The sequence below is a fragment of the Musca autumnalis genome, unplaced genomic scaffold, assembly GCF_047663935.1.
Source record: "Musca autumnalis isolate F117 unplaced genomic scaffold, ASM4766393v1 scaffold_1, whole genome shotgun sequence".
Classification (NCBI taxonomy): Eukaryota; Metazoa; Arthropoda; class Insecta; order Diptera; family Muscidae; genus Musca; species Musca autumnalis.
In genome coordinates, this window is record NW_027411644.1 from 149730360 (window position 1) to 149749677 (window position 19318).

Genomic DNA, 19318 nt, shown 5'->3' on the forward strand with positions numbered 1-19318 from the left:
AAACTGAGGTACAAAATAATTTGTACACCACATTTCAATATGAACATGAAATCCAAGTTTTGCCACAAGTTTGCCCTATTTCTCCATTCCAGCTTTTGGGTTGCCAGCGATGATTATATCTTGCTCAAGTTTTATTTTTTATTATGGTAGAGGGCATAACAAGCTATGTATCTCTTACCTTAATGACGATTTTACTTGCTTTTATATTTTTTATTAATCGGTGGATTTGATCTGTAACAACCATACTGGAACTTAATGTACTTTGAAATTACCAACCCGAATCAAAATGAAAAAAATCACTCTAATGCATTTATATCACCATATAAGTACATATTCTCGTTGTACTAGCACCCCACTCTTGGCCTACTACAGTTTAAACTCAATATTTTGCTATTCAAGAGTCATTTTCCTTCCTTCCAGGTCATGGTAAATTAACCATATGGAAGTGTCCTGTCTGAAGTTGTTTTTGTTATAACCGCACACACATACATACAATTACATTGTGTGTTCATATTCCGTTGGCATTCTATTCAATTTGAAATTGAAATTGTTTACAGTCTGTTGTTGTCAGTCGGTGTAGAAAGTTGAATAGAGGACAAAACCAACTATAAGTTGTCGCCAGAAAATATTTCTCAACAGCTAAAATGTCTGACGAAGAAAGTGTAAGTGTTGTGGCGTGATAACATGACCAAAGTAGCAATCAACCAACATAAATTGTAATTAAAAGAGTCCACAAACTAACAAAAATTGTGATTATCCTTTTACAAGATGCCAACAAAGACTAATTGTTTTCAACACGCAAACTTTTTTGCGATGACCCAAATTGAAGGGAAACAAACGTGTTGTCATGCACCACCCTGGCCGAACAAATGGATTTTATTTGTATTAAAAATCCTTATATTAAAGTGAGATTTAAATTGATGTACTGCCCCTCTGTGTTACTCGGTGAATGAAATGGAAACGAAGGCAAATACTCGATTTCGAATCAAATATGGTTAATCGTTCTACTTTCCTCATTTGTTTAATAAATTAAAGTTTTCAAATAAAATAAATTAAAGTTTTCAAATAGCGAGCTAAAGAAACGTATTGAACTTCCGTACTTCCTCATCGAAATAATGGGTGGCAATTTGCTGTCGATTTACCCATTTCCGTCCGTCTGTCTAGCGGCAGCAGACGACAACGATAGTTAAGACCTGCTCTGGAATAGTTTTAATTTCTTTTTGTTTTTGGTACGATGGTACAAGTTTTTTGCAGATGCAAGTCCATACTTCCTGAGAAAATTGGCCGAAAGCTGTAAAAAACACTTACGGCCACCATGTGTATTATGTGTATTATTTTTGCGAATCTTAAAGTTCAGAGATGGAGCTGGTGCCTCTCCCGCAAAAGTTCACAAATTTTCTCTAAAATGTTACTCGCGATATCTTTTGAACGGAGCAACCGATTTGTTCCAAACTTTGGATCTCATAATATTTTTCCAAACTTAGTTAAACTTCGAAAATTGGTCATATTGGTCCACTCCTTAGGGTAGGTACCTCCCTCACAATAGTTCAACATTTGTGTTTAAGTGCAGTTAAAGGGCTATTCCAGAATCGTTTCGAAATTATTACCGAAGGTCCTCCTTGTGGTTGCCATTGGTCCACGTTCATTTTATTTGATTATATTTGTGGAGACAAAATATTTTTTTTACATCATGTCAAAATGCCGTGTAGCAGATCACCATATATTATTGACATAAAAATGCCTCACAACTGATCCATAAAATATAATTGTCAGCCTAATGACTCACTCAAGCTAATAAATAAGAAAATCAACGTTAAAGTTGATTTTACATCTAGTGTCCCCAATTAGCAAGGCTAATATGGAGTGTGGTAAATTAGCATTTGATTAGCTTTTTAGAACTTTTCAGGTTTATAGTATCCCGAATTTCCAATGATACCGCTCGTTATAACTTCAATAGACCAGTACTAACCATTCGGGTAAGGGTCCAATCCCTACGTTCTTATGTTTTTCGAGACACCCTACTTTGACTTTTACTAATAAACGATATAACTGCACTCTAAACTCTGAATTTTATTAAATCGAAAACTTAAAGTTGAAAAAAATTGACTTATTTTACTTTAAAAAAATTATTTTAAATAAAATTTTCTAAAAACTGAATTTCTGTTGGAAATATATTGGTCACCACTGTAGTCAATATTCAAACGATGTGCAAAGTTTGTACCCAATCGATTGCTCCATTCGAGAGTTATCGTCCACACCATTTTACAGAAACAATTTGAAATTTTGTGAGGGAGGTACCCGAAAGACTGGACGTCAGACATGCGTATAAGGGGGAAATAGCAAAAATTCCCACAAAAAAAGCTGAATTTTGGTGGAGAGCTAGGGTTTAACATTAGTAGCAATGTCCAAAAGGTCCCCATCGATCCATGTGTGTAAAAAATTTATTCGGGATTAAGGGTAATTTTCAATGAACGGAAAGAAACAAAACGATTCCCGTACCAATCACACAACGCCACAAACATTTCAGCTTCTCTAAATCGTTTCATTCTCACAACCAAAACAAAAACACAAACTTTTCAACGCAAAAAGATGGAAACCGTACGATTGGTGAAATGTAACTTCGGCTATGCTTTGCCAAGTTGTTTCATTCACCACCGAAACGACAAGTATTTTTGGGAAACGTTTGCCGTGCGTTATGGTCAATGACACACTCAGACACACACACACACATGTGATTGCTTAACAACCCTATAAGTTAGCATCAGCATACCACAGTGAATTTTATCAACCACCAAACGTTTTTGATTTATTCACATGTGTTAAGTACTATTTAGTTTTCTATCTGTTGTTGTGGAGTTGAGTACTTTTCGCTTTTCGTTTTGTTCGTACTCACGAATGTAAACAAAACGAAACTAAACAGCGAGCTCGGCCAACGAGGGTTATGTTTCGTTTTGTATTGTTCCTATGGAAAATACGAAACGAAACGATTGGAAATTTTATTTAAAGTATTTTTACGTACTCTGGTAATTTTGGAGGCCTTATTCAGTTTTTTTGGATTTTGCTCAAAAATGGCAAGACTTTGCAAAAATCGGCTAAAGTAAAAGTTGTAGATTTAATAATTGTCCACAAGAATAGTCTCTACAATTAAAAAAAAAGACTTGCTATTTTTGAGTTATCGCGATCTAAGTGTCAAATGAAAATAAGCCTCGTAAATACCGGTAAAAATAACCACACCATGTGTTTGGTATTTCCATAAGTTTTCAAACGATATCCACTTTCTCAGTAATCGGTTTAGTAGAACCGGGTCTAACCCGATTTTTAAATCTAGCCTTTCGGGTCGAATAACTTTCGAACCGGACCCTGCGCCCATGAAAATTATACATTACCGCAAACAGCGCAGCAAACCCTACCTTCGAATAAAAATTAGAACAAAATCGGAGAGATTTCGTTGGAGTCGTTCCCGTTGGGCTTACGATTACACATGTGGCTTAAATAGGCTAATAACTCTACTAAAGATTCTCCGATTTTATTAGATTTTTTAAATGATAGGCAGAAGTGCGCTCTTCAAGGGAACATATATTTTTTGGGGCAACAGAACCGGTTGTGCGAATATGTGCTTTTTTTTTCTTATATGTGCATAAAAATATTGTGTTTTTTAGAACAGCTATATCTCAAGAATGGCTCCTTCTAGAAAAATTATAAAGACAAAACTTGTAGATAATTTTTCTCTTTACAATATTTACTCTAATCACTTTTTGAGTAGAACAACCGTTTTCAATAAAAAATCTCATTAAAATTTAACCTTTGACCTTTACACGTAAATTGTAAGTCGTACTCACTACAAAAAAATCAAATGTTCTGACTCTTGGAGCTATTCTTAAGAAGAACGCGTTTGGATGAGACGAAAACTAATATCTTTTTAAAAAGTTCTACCAAAAATTTGACGTTCAGTTTTTTATTTTTGTCTATAGCTGGAACCACTTCGCAATGTTGTCGTGTCAGTAAAAAAAAACTCTCCCTATTAAACAAATTTTATAATTATGAGTGCTTCCTTCAATTTCGTTAGGGGCATAAAACTATCCACCTGAAATCTAAATAGTACAAAAACTATAAATCCTATGAACATTTTTAAACGATTCTCCACAAAATTTCTTTGGAACACATGTGGAGGCCAGACATATGTACTTCCCATTGACGATTACTGACTACTCTATGTTTGAAAATTATAAAGGTTTCCAGGGACCTATTGGCTGAAATTTGGTACTTAGTCTTCGTTGGGGGTATAAAACTTTCCACCTGAAATTAGGTCCATAGAGGTCCACATCTTCGTATAGTCCCCATAGGTACCTTCCGATTACGTTTTTGCCCACTTCGTCCCTTGAATATTATTATTATTTATAATACCCTCCCCACATAGTGGTGTAGGATATAATCCAAGGCCCACAGAAGGTCGGCCATTCAGTATTCTGTTAACAACTTTCTACAACAAACATAATAGATTTGTCATTATTGTGATTTGAGTTTCTTTGTACAAAGACATAAATACAACAAGATAAGACATTTTTTTGCTATCATTCTTCAGTGAATGGCTTTTGAATTTAACATAATGTTATATTACGATATGGTAATATAACATTTTTTTCTTTTATACATTTTTACGCATTTAACCGAATTTACCGATCCAATTGACATAGAATTATTCTTGAATAGACCCTTGAATTCATAAATTTCGTTTCTGATACCATTACATGAAATGTTCCTCCTTGGTTGCGATTTTGAATTAACTGCAATATGTTAAGGGTAATGTTTCTATACAAAGTTTCGTAAACATTTTTTTGTTGCATGCATTTTGTCTAGTCTTAGAACGTTTTCAGACGATAAGGTTTGACTGCTCAAAAACGTGGTTTCCGTTTTGACTCTCATTCGTAATTTTCACATCTAGTGTTGCGTTTTTGAAGTCATTTTATACAAGCGTACTTTTTGAACAAAAAGAAGTACGGTTTTACATAAATGTACCAAAAAGGTTTATGTGTGTATTGTCACTTCTTACAGCATTTAAAACAAAAATGAGTATTTGTTTACAGTTTTTTCTTACACATTTCGCACACACACATTTTTAATTTTATAAAAATATGTGAGGAAACAGTTATTACTTATAACATGATCAGATTTACATTAGGCAATTTTTCTTGATGGATTTTTTTCGTCCCCTTTTATACAAACAATTCTGTTCGAACATTTTTCTTTCAAAACATTTAAAATAATCTCAATTACGAAAACTAAAAGAAATTAATTAAAAAATCATAACATGTTCTTGAAGTAATGTTTGTATAATACAAATTAAATAAAAAATATTTCTTGAACGAATTTATCAAAAAAGTACTTTATGTACGTTTTCGTTCACTTACTTCCACATTTTGTTTCAACACTGACACAATTTACGAATGAGAACCAAAACGGACAACGCATTTTTGAGCAGGCAAACCTTATCGTGTGAAAACGTTCTTAGTTGTATTTATGTCTTTGTTTGTATTTTAAATCACAATAATGTTTTTGACAACAAACATAATAATCAGGTAGGCTTAATGGCCGACCTTGTATAGGCCTTGGTATAATCAAAACTCAAAATTATGAATGAAAAGTATGAAAAAACGTTGGCAACACCGTTGCTATCCGTAGGACTTTATTTTGGTTGCTAACTTACCGACAAATTTCGTTTATTACAGAAATCATAAGCATTTTAATTCTACCGATTTTTGTCGGTGCGTTAGAGAATCCCACTGCACTCCAAGTATTTATTCACAAATATATAATTTAAAATTGTGGTTTGTACGGAACGTTTTTAATACCTAAATTGATCGAACGTTATTTTAGGCATTAATAGGCAAAAGTTTATTCATTCTCGCTACAGGAAATCATTTTTGAGCTGTAATATTTACTGGAAACATGAAAGACAGCCAATTAATCCACTATTATACTCCTCCTAGGAATAAGCCATGACGTGAAGGGAAACTATGTAAATATTCAATATTTTATACATATTTACTGTGGTGTAGGGTATCATATTGTCGGCTCCGCCTGACTTTGATTAATTATATTAGCTCGTCAGTTCTGTTACTATGGAAATTTTAAAACATTCAGTAGTCCCATTCCATCTCTTAACAGTACATATTCATTAGGGTTATAACTTTTTGCACTTTTTTGCAAATATCAAAAATACCACCACATAGCCGTGTAGAGCATGGAAAACTATTATGAAATGCGGCGTCAATTTTTCTCTATCGCGAAAAAAGTTTCCGCACCAAATGCATTGAAGTTCAGTAATGCATTTTTTAATTTTGGCTGTTATGACAACATATTTGCTTTTAAAATTTTTATTTTTTTGTAATCTAATTTAAAATCATTATCAAAGCGTTCTGGACCAATTTGTTCTCAAATCGCGCCATTTCGGAGCATTTTAGGAATTTTTGACACTATTGCAATTTTTGTTTTTTCTTTATAAACTCGCGAATTTTATGTTTATATTTATTGTACCTATTGGACAAGAGAATATGGTGTCATTTGCAACAAATTCGCGAATGTTACAGACAGTTTTTAATGACTTTGCCTGTGAGAATTGTATTTTTTTCTATGAATATTTATTCAAACAAAGCAAATTTTATATTATAAGTAGAAAAAATATCAAAAGGGTTTTAGTAATTACAGACGGCGCGGAAAATTTTTTCATCGAATCGATCATAGAAACGTGTTTTCATTATTAGGACAAAATTCCCCACGTGGTACTGGTGTTGTATTTTTGTAAAAAACATATACGGTTCTCAGGCAAAGTCAACAAAAACAGCCTGCAACTTTCGCGACTTCGTTGAAGTTGAAGTAATAGGGAAAAACGCCGGGACACGTGTCTTCTTATTTTCGGTCTTCTATCTCGCTGCGGTGTCATAATAATTAATAATAATTAATAATATTTATTTTTCAATAACTTCTTCAACAAAACACTTTTTATACGCATCAATCGTCAGCTCGAAATATAAAGGTTAACAAAGAAAAAACATCAATGAGAAGAAACTAGTCTTCCCTGCCTTACCCCTAGGCGAACAATGCCAAACTTTTTCCACTAATAAATTAGTTGCTTTAAAATAAAAAAACAACAACAAATGGGATTGTATCAGCTATCCCAATAAAAACGACGCAACCAATGCACAGTGCGAAATATGAGCACTTCAGCGGAACTTTGCTAACAACTTTCAAAGGAAAGGGCGTAGATTCCTAAAATTTTGCAAAAATGTCTCTTATCTTAGTGGATAGTGTTTGGCTCAAATTGGGCCACATAGGCCCGCGGCTTCCCGTAGCATGTAACGCTGGCTGCCGCTTTTACGTTTTACATTCATTTTTCAATCGATTTTGCTGCAAATTGGTATATTCAGGTTTTAGCGGATAGAAAACTTATGTACAAAATATTTTCAATATAGGTTCGCGTTTAGGTATAGCCCCCATTGAACGGTACCGGTAGATGGGACCTATTTTAAATGTTACAGACACATTTTCCAATGTATTTGGTTGTATTTCAGCATTTTATGTTCTTCGTAGATAGAAAATCACTGTGCGAAATATTAGCATCGTAGATACGCGTTTTTGGTATAGCCCCCATATGACGGGTTCCTTCATGTTAGGTATTTTAAATGTTGAAAACAAAATTGCAACAGATTTTGATGCAAATGCGCATTTTAAGATATTAGCGAATATACATCCTCCTCACATAAAATCTGTCAACATCCATTAAGGAGTAAAATGTCAATAATTTTTTGTTTTCATTTATAGCTATAATGTTTATTGGTCTATTTAGCAGGTCTGTACCATTAATTTTATTAATAACTAGCAAAATGCCCGCTACTTCGTATGCGAAAAGAATATAAAAAACAAATAAACAATATTTAATATGGAAATAGCGAACACTGAAAATGTTGTTGCACTAAGAAAATTTGTAATCAATATTAAATTTTATTTAAATACATTTCGTACCAGTTCTAAAAAACAGCCGTAACTCACCCTTACACATTATCTCACATTTTTTAGGCATATTAATTAGGGGCTTTCTGTCATCAGAAGGTAAAACATACTTGTAAACAAATAAACCCAAGACCAATTTTAGTATCGTTCAGTACTTTTTGTAGCCTAATAGTAAATATTTCCGATGCCATTTCAGCCATCAGCAACCCGCATACCAAATTTTAGAATTTGTAGGCGTTTCAAAAAACTCCTTATATTATCTTTCACGCAATTTAGTACTTTTCATACACCTGGGTATAAACTTAAAAAATGTCCTTCTTATACCAACCATTTATATCAAAAACTTTTTACAAAAACACGCTGATAATTCAAAATTTCAGGGTTCAAGCTTTATCCGTTCAACTAAATCCAAATTGTACCAAATTTAGTACAACTCAGTACGTTTCGTGCCCATAAGTACAAATTTTCCAAACTTCCTAAATCCTACAGTCCAACAGTAATTTTAATTCCAAGCTTCAGGTTTTCAGCTCTATCCGTTCGCTCAAATCCAAATTGTGCCAAATTTAGTACCATTTAGTATACTTTGTCCCCTTTAGTACGAATTTCAAAAACATCGTCAATCCAAGACTCCCACAGTAATCTTAATTCCAAATTTTAGGATTCGAGCTCTATCCGTACCATTTAGTACTTTTCGTACCAATAAGTACAATTTTCCAATACATCCTCAATCCTACACTCCCACAGTAATCTTAATTCCAAATTTCACGATTGGAGCTCAATCCGTTCACCCATATCCAAATTGTTATTACCATTTAGTACTTTTCGTACCCATAAGTACGAATTTCCAAAACTTCCTAAATCCTACACCCCAAGAGCAATCTTAATACCAAATTTCAGGATTCTAGTTCTATCAGTTCACCCAAATCCAAGATGAACTAAATGTAGTACCATTTAGTACTTTTCGTACACATAAGTACGACTGCTCAAAGACCTCCATGTCTGAATGCTACACTGCAACAGTAATCTTTACTCCAAGTTTCAGGTTTTCAGCTCTATCCTTTCACCCACATCCAAGTTGTACTAAATTTAGTACCATTTACAAGTTTTCGTACACATGAGTACGAATTTCAAAAACCATTTCCACATATCAACATTACTTTCTAACCTTGATTATCATACCAAATTTCAAGATTCTACCTATATCCGTCCAAAATATGCAATTGGTACCAAATTTTGTAACTTTTCGTACACTTATATTATTTATTATTACTTCCTTTTATAAACACCACTTCCCAAGCTTCATTTACAACCCAAATCCAAGTTGTACTAAATATAGTACTTTTCGTTCACATAATTTACGAATTTCTAAACCAATCTCAATTGTACACTCCAACAGTAATCTTAATTCCAAATTTCAGGTTACGAACTTTATTCTTTCACCCAAATCCAAGTTGTAGTAATTTTAGTACCATTTAGTACTTTTCGTACACATAAGTACGAATTTCCAAAACTACCCCCATATCTCAATCCTATACTCCGTCAGTAATCTTAATTCCAAATTTCAGGTTTCCAGCTATTTCCGTTAACCCAAATATAAGTTGTACTAAATATAGTACCATTTAGTACTTTTCGTTCACATAATTTACGAATTTCCAAACCTATCTCAATTCTACACTCCAACAGTAATCTTAATTCCAAATTTCAGGTGTCGAACTTTATCCGTTCACCCAAATCCAAGTTGTAGTAATTTTAGTACCATTTAGTACTTTTCGTACACATAAGTACGAATTTCCAAAACTACCCCCATATCTCAATCCTATACTCCGTCAGTAATCTTAGTTGCAAATTTCAGGTTTCCAGCTCTATCCTTTCACCCAAATCCAAATTGTACTAAATTTAGTACCATTTAGTACTTTTCGTACACATGAGTATGAATTTCCTAAACCATTTCCTTTTATAAGCACCACTTCCCAACCTTCATTTACATACCAAATTCAAAGTTTCTAGCTAAATCCGTTCAAAACATACAACTGGTACTAAATTTTGTAACTTTTAGACATTTTCGTACACTTAGAGGTCGAATTTCCAAAAACCCTTTGGTACATCTTTCTAACTCTCCATCGGTTACCCTCATTCCAAATTTCAGAATTCTAGCTCTTCCCGTTTGCCTAATACCAAGGGTACCATATTTAGTACCTTTTAGTACTTTTCGTACCCTTCTAGGTCGAATTTCCAAAAACCCAGCCTTATCTCACCCCTACACACCGACAGCAACCCACAGTCAAAATTTCAGCTTTCTAGCTTCAGCGGTTTCGTCTGGGCGATGATATGTCAGTCACTCACTCACTCACTCACTCACTCACTCACTCATCACTAAGCTTTTTATACCCTACACCACTATGTGGGGAGGGTATTATAAGTTGGTTTTGGCCAAAAAGTTTGTAACGCATCGAAATAATGGTCGTAGACCCATACTTATATATACCAAAATGAATGTCTCGACGAGCTGAGTCGATCTGGCTATGTGTGTCCGTCCGTCAGTCCGTCCGTCCGTCCGTCTGTCCATCTAAACCTTGCAATCACGCTACAGGTCGCAATTTTGATCGGATCGTCACGAAATTTCGGATGTTGGTGGGGGTCCCGGAGGGGAAGAAGCCTATTGATTTTGGTGATGGTCGGATAATATTTAGGGGTCAGAATGGGCAAAAAACTTATGTGGATAAAAAGACAACGTTTTCTTCCAAAGCGAATATCTCAGCTTCTGTATGGGGTATACCAAAAGTACAACCTGACAATGAAAGTAGAAAATATCACCTTTCTAATGATGCAAAGTAGGTTATCGTAGGTGATCAAACAACGAAGATATGACAATAGTCGTAAATAAAACCCAAATTTTCAGTTTTGCGATTTTAATTATAATGATGAATATCACAGCTTTGATTGGAGACTTTCCAAAAGCAAAGCCTGCCCATGAAAGTAGAAGATTTCATCTTTACAATGATGCAAACTAGGTCGGTGTAGGTGACCAAATAACGGAGATATCGCAGCAGTCGGTAATACATCCCATTTATCCATTTTTTTGGAAATCCCGCTACAGGTCGCAATTTTGATCGGATAGTCACGAAATTATGAGGGTTAATGGGGGTCCCACAGAGGAAGAAGCCTATTGATTTTGGTGATGGTCGGATAACATTTAGGGCCGGAATGGGCAAAAAACTTATTTGGATAAAAAGACAACGTTTTTTTCCAAAGCGAATAGCTCAGCTTCTATAAGGGGTATACCAAAAGCAGAACCTGACAATGAAAGTAGAAAATATCACCTTTCCAATGATGTTAAGCAGGTTCTCTTAACTGATCAAACAACGAAGATATCACAATAGTCGCAAATAAAACTCAACTTTTCATTTTTGCGATTTTAATCATAATGACGAATATCACAGCTTTGGATGGGGACTTTCCAAAAGCAAAGCCTGACTATGAAAGTAGAAGATCCCGTCTTTACAATGATGCAAACTAGGTCGGCGTAGGTGACCAAATAACGGAGATATCGCAATAGTCGGTAATACATCCCATTTTTCACTTTTTTTGGAAATCCGCTACAGGTCGCAATTTTGATCGGATCGTCACGAAATTTTGATGGTTAATGGGGGTCTCACAGATAAAAAAGCCTATTGATTTTGGTGATGGTCGCATAATATTTAGGGGTCGTAATGGGCAAAAATTTATTTGGATAAAAAGACAACGTTTTTCTTCAAAGCGAATATCTCAGCTTCTATATGGGGTATACCAAAAGCAAAACCCAACGATGAAAGTAGAAAATATCACCTTTCTAATGATGTAAAATAGGTTCACGTTGGTGATCAAACAAACAAGATATCGCAATAGTCTCAAATAAAACCCAACTTTTAAGTTTTGCGATTTTAATAATAATGACGGATATCACACCTTTGGTTGGGGACCATCTAAAAGCAAAGCCTGACTGAGAAAGTAGAAAATCCCATCTTTAAAATTATGCAAAGTAGGTTGGCGTAGGTGGTAAAATAATAGACATATCGCAATAGTCGGTAATACATCCCTTTTTTCCACTTTTTGTGCAATCACACTACAGGTCGGAATTTTGATCGGATACATAGGTGAAAACTTTCGTATCTCCCTAAAAGACATGCTTTCGAGTGAAAAGATAATGCACAAAGGTAGTGGTGTAGGGTATCACATAGTCGGCCCCGTACCGACTATAGCCTTTTCTCACTTGTTTATATATATAGATGTCTCTCAAAGCAAGTTCAGGTTGGAACTGTATTACAATTTTTAACGTATAATGGTAAAAACTATGAAAAATTCCGAGAGGATTCCTAATTTAACAGAAATCAACATTTGTTAGAATTAGTGAGTCCATTTCTTCAAAACACAGTCAACAATGGCGTTCATTGCCTTCCACTTTGGAAAATGCAATTAAATGAAATTTCCGAAGACATTTAAAAAAATTTGATTATCTCCGAAGACCGCACGTTACAGCAGCTGTTTTATGGCTTTGCGAACAGAGGAGACCAGAAACACAAAATATTTGATTCTATACGGCACATTAATCATATTCCGCGTAACATTCGTCCAAGAACAAAAATGACTGTAGTAGTTGCTTCATCAGAAATAGCGACCACCTATCTTGAATATTACCAATTCTCTCATTCGGTATTAAAATTAAAACACATGTTCCTTATAAAATTTAATCATTGAAAATTGAACAAGTAAGAAAAGCGTTAAGTTCGATCGGGCCGAACTTTTTATACCCTCCACCAAAAATTTCAGCCATTTCGGTGGATTAATATGGCCACAACCTTCAAAATACCGAAATTCGGAAGGTACCGTTCTATGGGGGCTATATGATGGCGTGGGCCTATACCTAAAAATTTCTGGGGGAAAGTTTTATACGCCTAAAGAAGACTAAATACCAAATTTCAGCCATCTCGGTGTGATAATGAGGCTAAAACGTTCAAAATATCGAAAATCGGGAGATATTGTATTATGGGGGCTATATCAACACGTGGACCTATATAAACATTTTATGATAGAAATGTTTCTTAGCCTCTGGAAACAAAAAATACAAAGTTACAACCGATTCTTTGGTCAAATGGTCTAATACATTCAAAATATATTAAAATGACGCGTACTTTATAAGGGGCCATATGTGGGGGCTATACCAAAACGTTGACCTATATAACCCAACTTTGGTAGGAATGTTTTCTGGCCTCTGAAGACACAAAATACCAAATTACAACCAATTCGGTGGTAAATTGGGCCAAATATCTTAAAAATTCCTTAAAACGACGATGCGTCATTTTGTATGGGGGCTATACGAAAGCGTGGACCTACATAGCCCGCTTTCAATACCAAAAGTCCTACGTAAATATAACTTATTTTCCCAAAATTTCATCAACCTACGTCAATCCGTTCGGACGCTAGAGTGATTTCCACAGACGGACAGACGGACGGACGTAGCTATATCGACGTAGAATTGCACGCTGATCAAGAATATATATACTTTGTGGGGTCTACAATGATTATTTCGGGTAGTTACAAACGTAGTGACAAACTTAATATACCCCCATCCTATGGTGGAGGGTATAAAAAAAACTTTTTTAATCATGTGGCTCAATTCATCATTAATTAAAAATCTCATTAGTAATGACTTCGCCCTAATAGGGCAAAAATTAAATAAACACAAAATTTACTATTTACTCGGAAAATTTCTCTTAGTACGTCAAAGATTCTAATACTATGTTTACATTTACGAAATCCACTCGATTTAAACTGCCAATTCCATTGCTCAAACGTCAAATGAAATCCAATCGAATTCAGATGAGTTTTCATTTGACGTATACATAAAGGAATTGACAGATGAAATCGAGTGGATTTCGTAAATGTAAACATAGTATAAATCGTATTTAACACAAATATCTAATTGTAATGTTCAATTGAAATCGGAACTGAACTGAAGTCACCAATTCGAATTGAAATCATCAATTGCGAGACGAAATTCGCTAGGTGCACTAGTAAATAATGATTAAAAGAAAATAAATAAAATCACAGTTAAAATTAAAAGCTAAAATCACAGAACCGTTTCTAAGTAATTGGAGTGGAATAAAATTTTATTTTATATCGTATCTACACTAGCGTCAGTATCCTTTCAGAATGCAGAGTTTAATTTGGACTTACAACATTTAAATTCTGAAATTGAATTTGTGTCATAAAACCCATAAAACTTATAACTCGAAATAAATCGCGTTCCCGACTATAAGTGTGTACATAGCTTAGATCGATACGACTTGACTCTGATATCAATTCCACTTCGTAGACATAAATATTAATTGTATGATTTCTCATGGTTGGTGGAATCCTATTCGTTGCAGCCATAAAATATATAATTTATATCTTGTACAGATTCGTATGTATGTATGTATGTCGAGGCATACAACGGCATAATGAAAAATAACCATAAAAATCCTGTTGAATGTGGAATCATTAAATTACAATGATATTCGTAGGGGGCTAATGTATTATTTGTCCCCCATCCCACAGTTAGACAATCTGTAACCATTTCGGCTACGATGGCTACTAATTAAAACATTTCTCTTCTTGTTTTAGAATAAAACCAAAAATCTCTATTCACATGAAGCGAAACTCATTAACAAATCGCAACGGGAATTGACCGATGGTACTGAAAAGGACACATTAACTAAATTGCGTTTATTATGCTTTAGTCGTGGAGCAACCGGCATCTCAGGTCTTGGCAGGTATTTGTCCTATGCCCACCATAAAATTGAGATACATTTTTTAATACTTTTTCATTTCATTACGTGTGCTTCGTTGCTGAATAATTACAATGTTGGCAGGGCTTTTCGTAACATGGACGATGATGGCAGCAAAGCATTAAACGAAGAAGAATTCGTCAAAGGTATACGTGATTTTGGGCTCGACTTGAGTGCCGAAGAATTGCAAGAACTGTTCCAGCAGTAAGTTCATCATCAACCAGTTATGGCATCATTGAAATGAATAACATGAATTTTGTCATGATTATATTACAGGTTTGATGAGGATGGCAGTGGCTCCATTAATATGACAGAGTTCTTATTAAAGTTACGGGTAAGTATACATAAAGTTGAAGTAATGACACTGGTTATTAATATTTAACTTGGTTCAGTTTTATGCTACACATTCTGTGTACCATGAGAACAATTTGTTTGATCATATTTCGTATTTGTTTCCTCAACGATTTTACTAAATTGTATTTAACATTTGAAATAGCCACCCATGCCGCAGTGCCGTCTAGACATCATTGATCAAGCCTTTAATAAAATGGATGCAGATAACGATGGTGTCATTACAGTGAATGACTTGAAAAATGTTTACTCTGTGAAGGAACATCCCAAGTATGAAACCGGTGAAATGTCTGAAGATGAATTACTTACAGAGTACTTGAATAATTTCGAAGGAGGACGTGGAAATAATGATGGCGTAGTGAGTATTTTTTTTTCTTTTTATTTATATTAAATATGCTATGGACAATGGTACACTTTTACGCTATCGTCGACAAAGAAAAACAAAAACTTTCCTAATTATGCAATTTCTTTGTCGGTACAAGTAATAAAGCTGAAATTTATTGTCTAATTTTGTAAATGAAAATAACTTATGCAGCGAGATAAGTACTAGAGACAATTAAATTCTAAAAACCAAGTTTGTCATTTGTATCTCCTCGAACGATTCATCTCAGACCCTAAGATGTACATATCGCCCATTTACTCAAAGAGTGGCATAACTCAAAAACTGGGTTTTCTGCGTAAGCAATTTCTATTTTTTCTACGCCTTTATCTTGTGTCAAATTTTCATGAGTTACAGCTCATTTACTAGGAGTTTATCATAAATGAAGCGCTAGAACACTTCAAACATGCTTGATCATGCACAGAAATTTAGCACTGATATCTGGCTCGCTCATTACAAATGATGGTCCAAGTAGTTATTTTATTTTTGGTGTAATAATCTTTTTATGTTTGGAAGTCAGTTCTCAATAGTCAATTTAAAACGCGTTTTACTAAAAACTATATTTTTGGAGATGTGACACTCTGTGAGTATATTCTTGACATATTTGGTTAACTTTGCTAGGATTTTAAAAATATCACATCGCTCCAATTTATTCAAATATATTACAACTAATACATATTTGTTTAATTTATTTTTCCGTTTACACCAGATTACCAAGGAGGAGTTTATAAACTATTATGCCACGATTAGTGCATCCATTGATAACAACATGTACTTTGACTTAATGATGAGACGTGCTTTTGCGCTGTGAATACCAATCGGGAAGTATCTAAATATAATTATTGATTGCCTTTATTTTAACATACATTTTAAGAGTTTATAAATTTAAAAATTATCTGTGTGTGTTTTGCTTATATTTCCAATAAACGATTTTAAACTATTTTATACTAATTATTTCCATTAATCATAATATTTTTCACTGGTGTTTAAAGTTGTGAAAAAAAACGTGAACTAATCTGTGTTCAAACTCTGGGTTAATATAATTGTCTGTCCATATAAAGTCTTGTTAAGATTGTCTAAAATACAGGATAAAATAGATGAAAAATACAAATTTGTTTTAGAATTGTTGGTATATGAAAATAAGATAAAACTCAATTGTTAACAATTGTCAATAAATGGAGTTAAGCTCTGTTGTTACGATACGGTAGTTAATCATTTCAGGCGAATTTAACTGCTAAGTTCATACTCAATGAACTAAAAACAATCCTGAGTCCAAATTTTTGCTTTCCTTCAATTTGTATAAGCCAAATTGCGCTTTAATCAAAGACATAGAACTGTAAAGACTGGAAAAGATGCATAATGCACAAATGTTTATGAAACAAAGTATATAAACATTTTACCAACAACAGGGGTATGTTAATGATAAAAAGACCACTAATGCGAAATTCGGCTTATACAAATTGTAGGAAAGTAAAAGGTTGGACTCAGGATTTTATTGCATAGCAGTTTCCAGTTCATTGAATATGAACTTGGCGGTTAAAACCGCCCGAAATGGTTAACTACTTAACAGAATGTTGTTATGATATCGTAACAACAGAGCTTAACTCCATCTATTGACAAATGTTGACAATTGAGTTTTCCAATCTTTATGTATTTAAATCTTTGCTTTAATTTGTTTTTTTTTTTTTTTTAACATTAACATCATACCTCTGTTGTTAATAAAATGTTTACCATAGACTAATGAATGTATAGACAGATAACAAAGACAATTGTCAATTGGAGACATTTTCATTTTTCGTCTTTTTGCCATTTAGTTTTAGCTTTCAAATCTTTCATGAATTGGTAGTAAGTGGTATTAATTGAGCAGACTTTCAAAAGTTTTTTAGACCAAAGGGCAAAAATGTGCATAGAAGGGTACTTTTCCAAGCTAAATGTATCGGAACACTCTTTGAAAACCTAATAGAAGTTCTAGCAATGAAAACTTTAAGTCAGATATACGATGCAACTCATTATTTTGTAGCAAAATACTCTTAATCTCATTCTGGACTTGGTATATGCTCTCAAGCATAATATATGTTGAATTTCAACGTGTTCTTTTATCTTGTTTTAACATTTTAGACAATTTGTTGTTTAGCTCCGAGTGTTTAAAATATCTTACAACGTTTTTTGGGCAATCATTCAGATTTCTCAATTCGGGAAGAGGATGTTTTTCAATAACATCATCCATAACAGATAATACAGTCAGATAAACATCTGATTTGCAAAGATAGTATATTGCGTTAACCCTCAGAGTAGTTTTTGTATTTGCTTCTCTCATGAACAAAACAAATGGCAAACAAACATCATCTTTTTTCACTCATACTATGGCCTCTCCATAACAAAACGGCAATAAGTACCAGACTACAAAAACAAAGCAAATAATTTTAGGAATGTTTTGGTCGGTTTTATATTCTTGTTCGATGTTGGTGTTTAGTAAGGTGTCTTGCACGACTTCTAAAGGGAGACCAAAAATTTAGCACGATCGTGTCACATAGTGCAGATCGTGTTTAGTTGTGTCGTGCAAAACCGTGTCGAACAAAAAAACACGATCACGCACGGCCAAAAATGCATTCCGGCACGACACGCACAAACACGGCGTTTTTCGAGAAGGCACGAACACGCACTACTCACAGCACGACAGGCGCCCACCTCTAATATAGAACCGGACAAGATTACCCACATAATGTCTTTTACCATCATAAATAGTTCAAAAATGGATAGTTATTGCCATTTTAAAAATTGAGTACCTCGTAAACTGACTAAATTCTCATTGAGTTAGAGAAATTTACTGAGAGGATTTCTTGGTCTATAGCAGCGTCGCCCATAATATTTCCATCAATACTACAGCATATGTGTATGCATGGGTGAAAAAAACAACAACCACGTGATATTCATCGTTTGTTTATTTACACCATAGATGGTCAAAATTACTCTTAAATATTTTTTAAGGGAAAAATAAAACAACGTTTTTGTTAGAATTGTTTTACTTTTTTAATATTTTTAACACACAGACGACATCTAAACAATTACAAAAAACGATTTTATTAAAAATAAAATAACAAAACAACCCGTAAATGTGTATTTATGTTGTAACAACGAAAAAGAGAAACAAACCACAGCAACGCTGGCGTGCGAGAAAGCCCATCTATGATTTACACGTACACTGTACGTGAGAGAGAGAAGCAAATGCAAAAACAACTCAGTGGGCGCCCTCACTATACTTCTTTGCAAAGACAGCGCGACCCTGGTCTATAGTATAGATCAAACCCGTTCGTGGGTATTGATTTGGTTACGAAGTTTTTCGGGAAATCACACACACGCGACCCGAACGCAAAGTAAGAGAGCAAATGTTTTGATTTTTTTACTTCAGTCTTGTACTGAATTTCATGCAAGCAGGTTGATGCCGCTTTATTTGTTTATTTTTGGGTACACAGAAAAGATTTTGCAGTTGTACAGCAAATATGTGGAGGGAAGAATTTGAAAATGATTTTTGTTTTGTATTAATATTTTTAATGACGCAGAATGCCTCGTCTGCAATGCAGCAATAAAAAATGTATGTATGCTTAGAAAGTCTTAAAAAATCATTTTTATATACAATTTGTTTTTTCTCTCAAAAAAATTAACATATGAAGAAAAATACTTTTCAAATTATGAAGTTATTTATATTATTTTTAATTTAAGTCATACAAAGCGAACGCGCCAACAATATATTTTTCATTTCACACTCAATATGAAA

The 19318-nt window shown here is 34.0% G+C and overlaps 1 protein-coding gene across 1 annotated transcript; it reads left to right on the plus strand.

Annotated features, from left to right (window-relative positions):
• The first annotated feature begins 514 nt into the window (after positions 1-514).
• Positions 515-16507, plus strand: LOC141388218 (calcyphosin-like protein). Its single transcript, XM_073958240.1, has 6 exons — positions 515-662; positions 14650-14798; positions 14898-15017; positions 15090-15147; positions 15310-15522; positions 16253-16507. The coding sequence occupies exons 1-6, from the start codon at positions 645-647 to the stop codon at positions 16352-16354; spliced, it is 660 nt and encodes a 219-aa protein (XP_073814341.1). The 5' UTR covers positions 515-644; the 3' UTR covers positions 16355-16507.
• The last annotated feature ends 2811 nt before the right edge of the window (positions 16508-19318 follow it).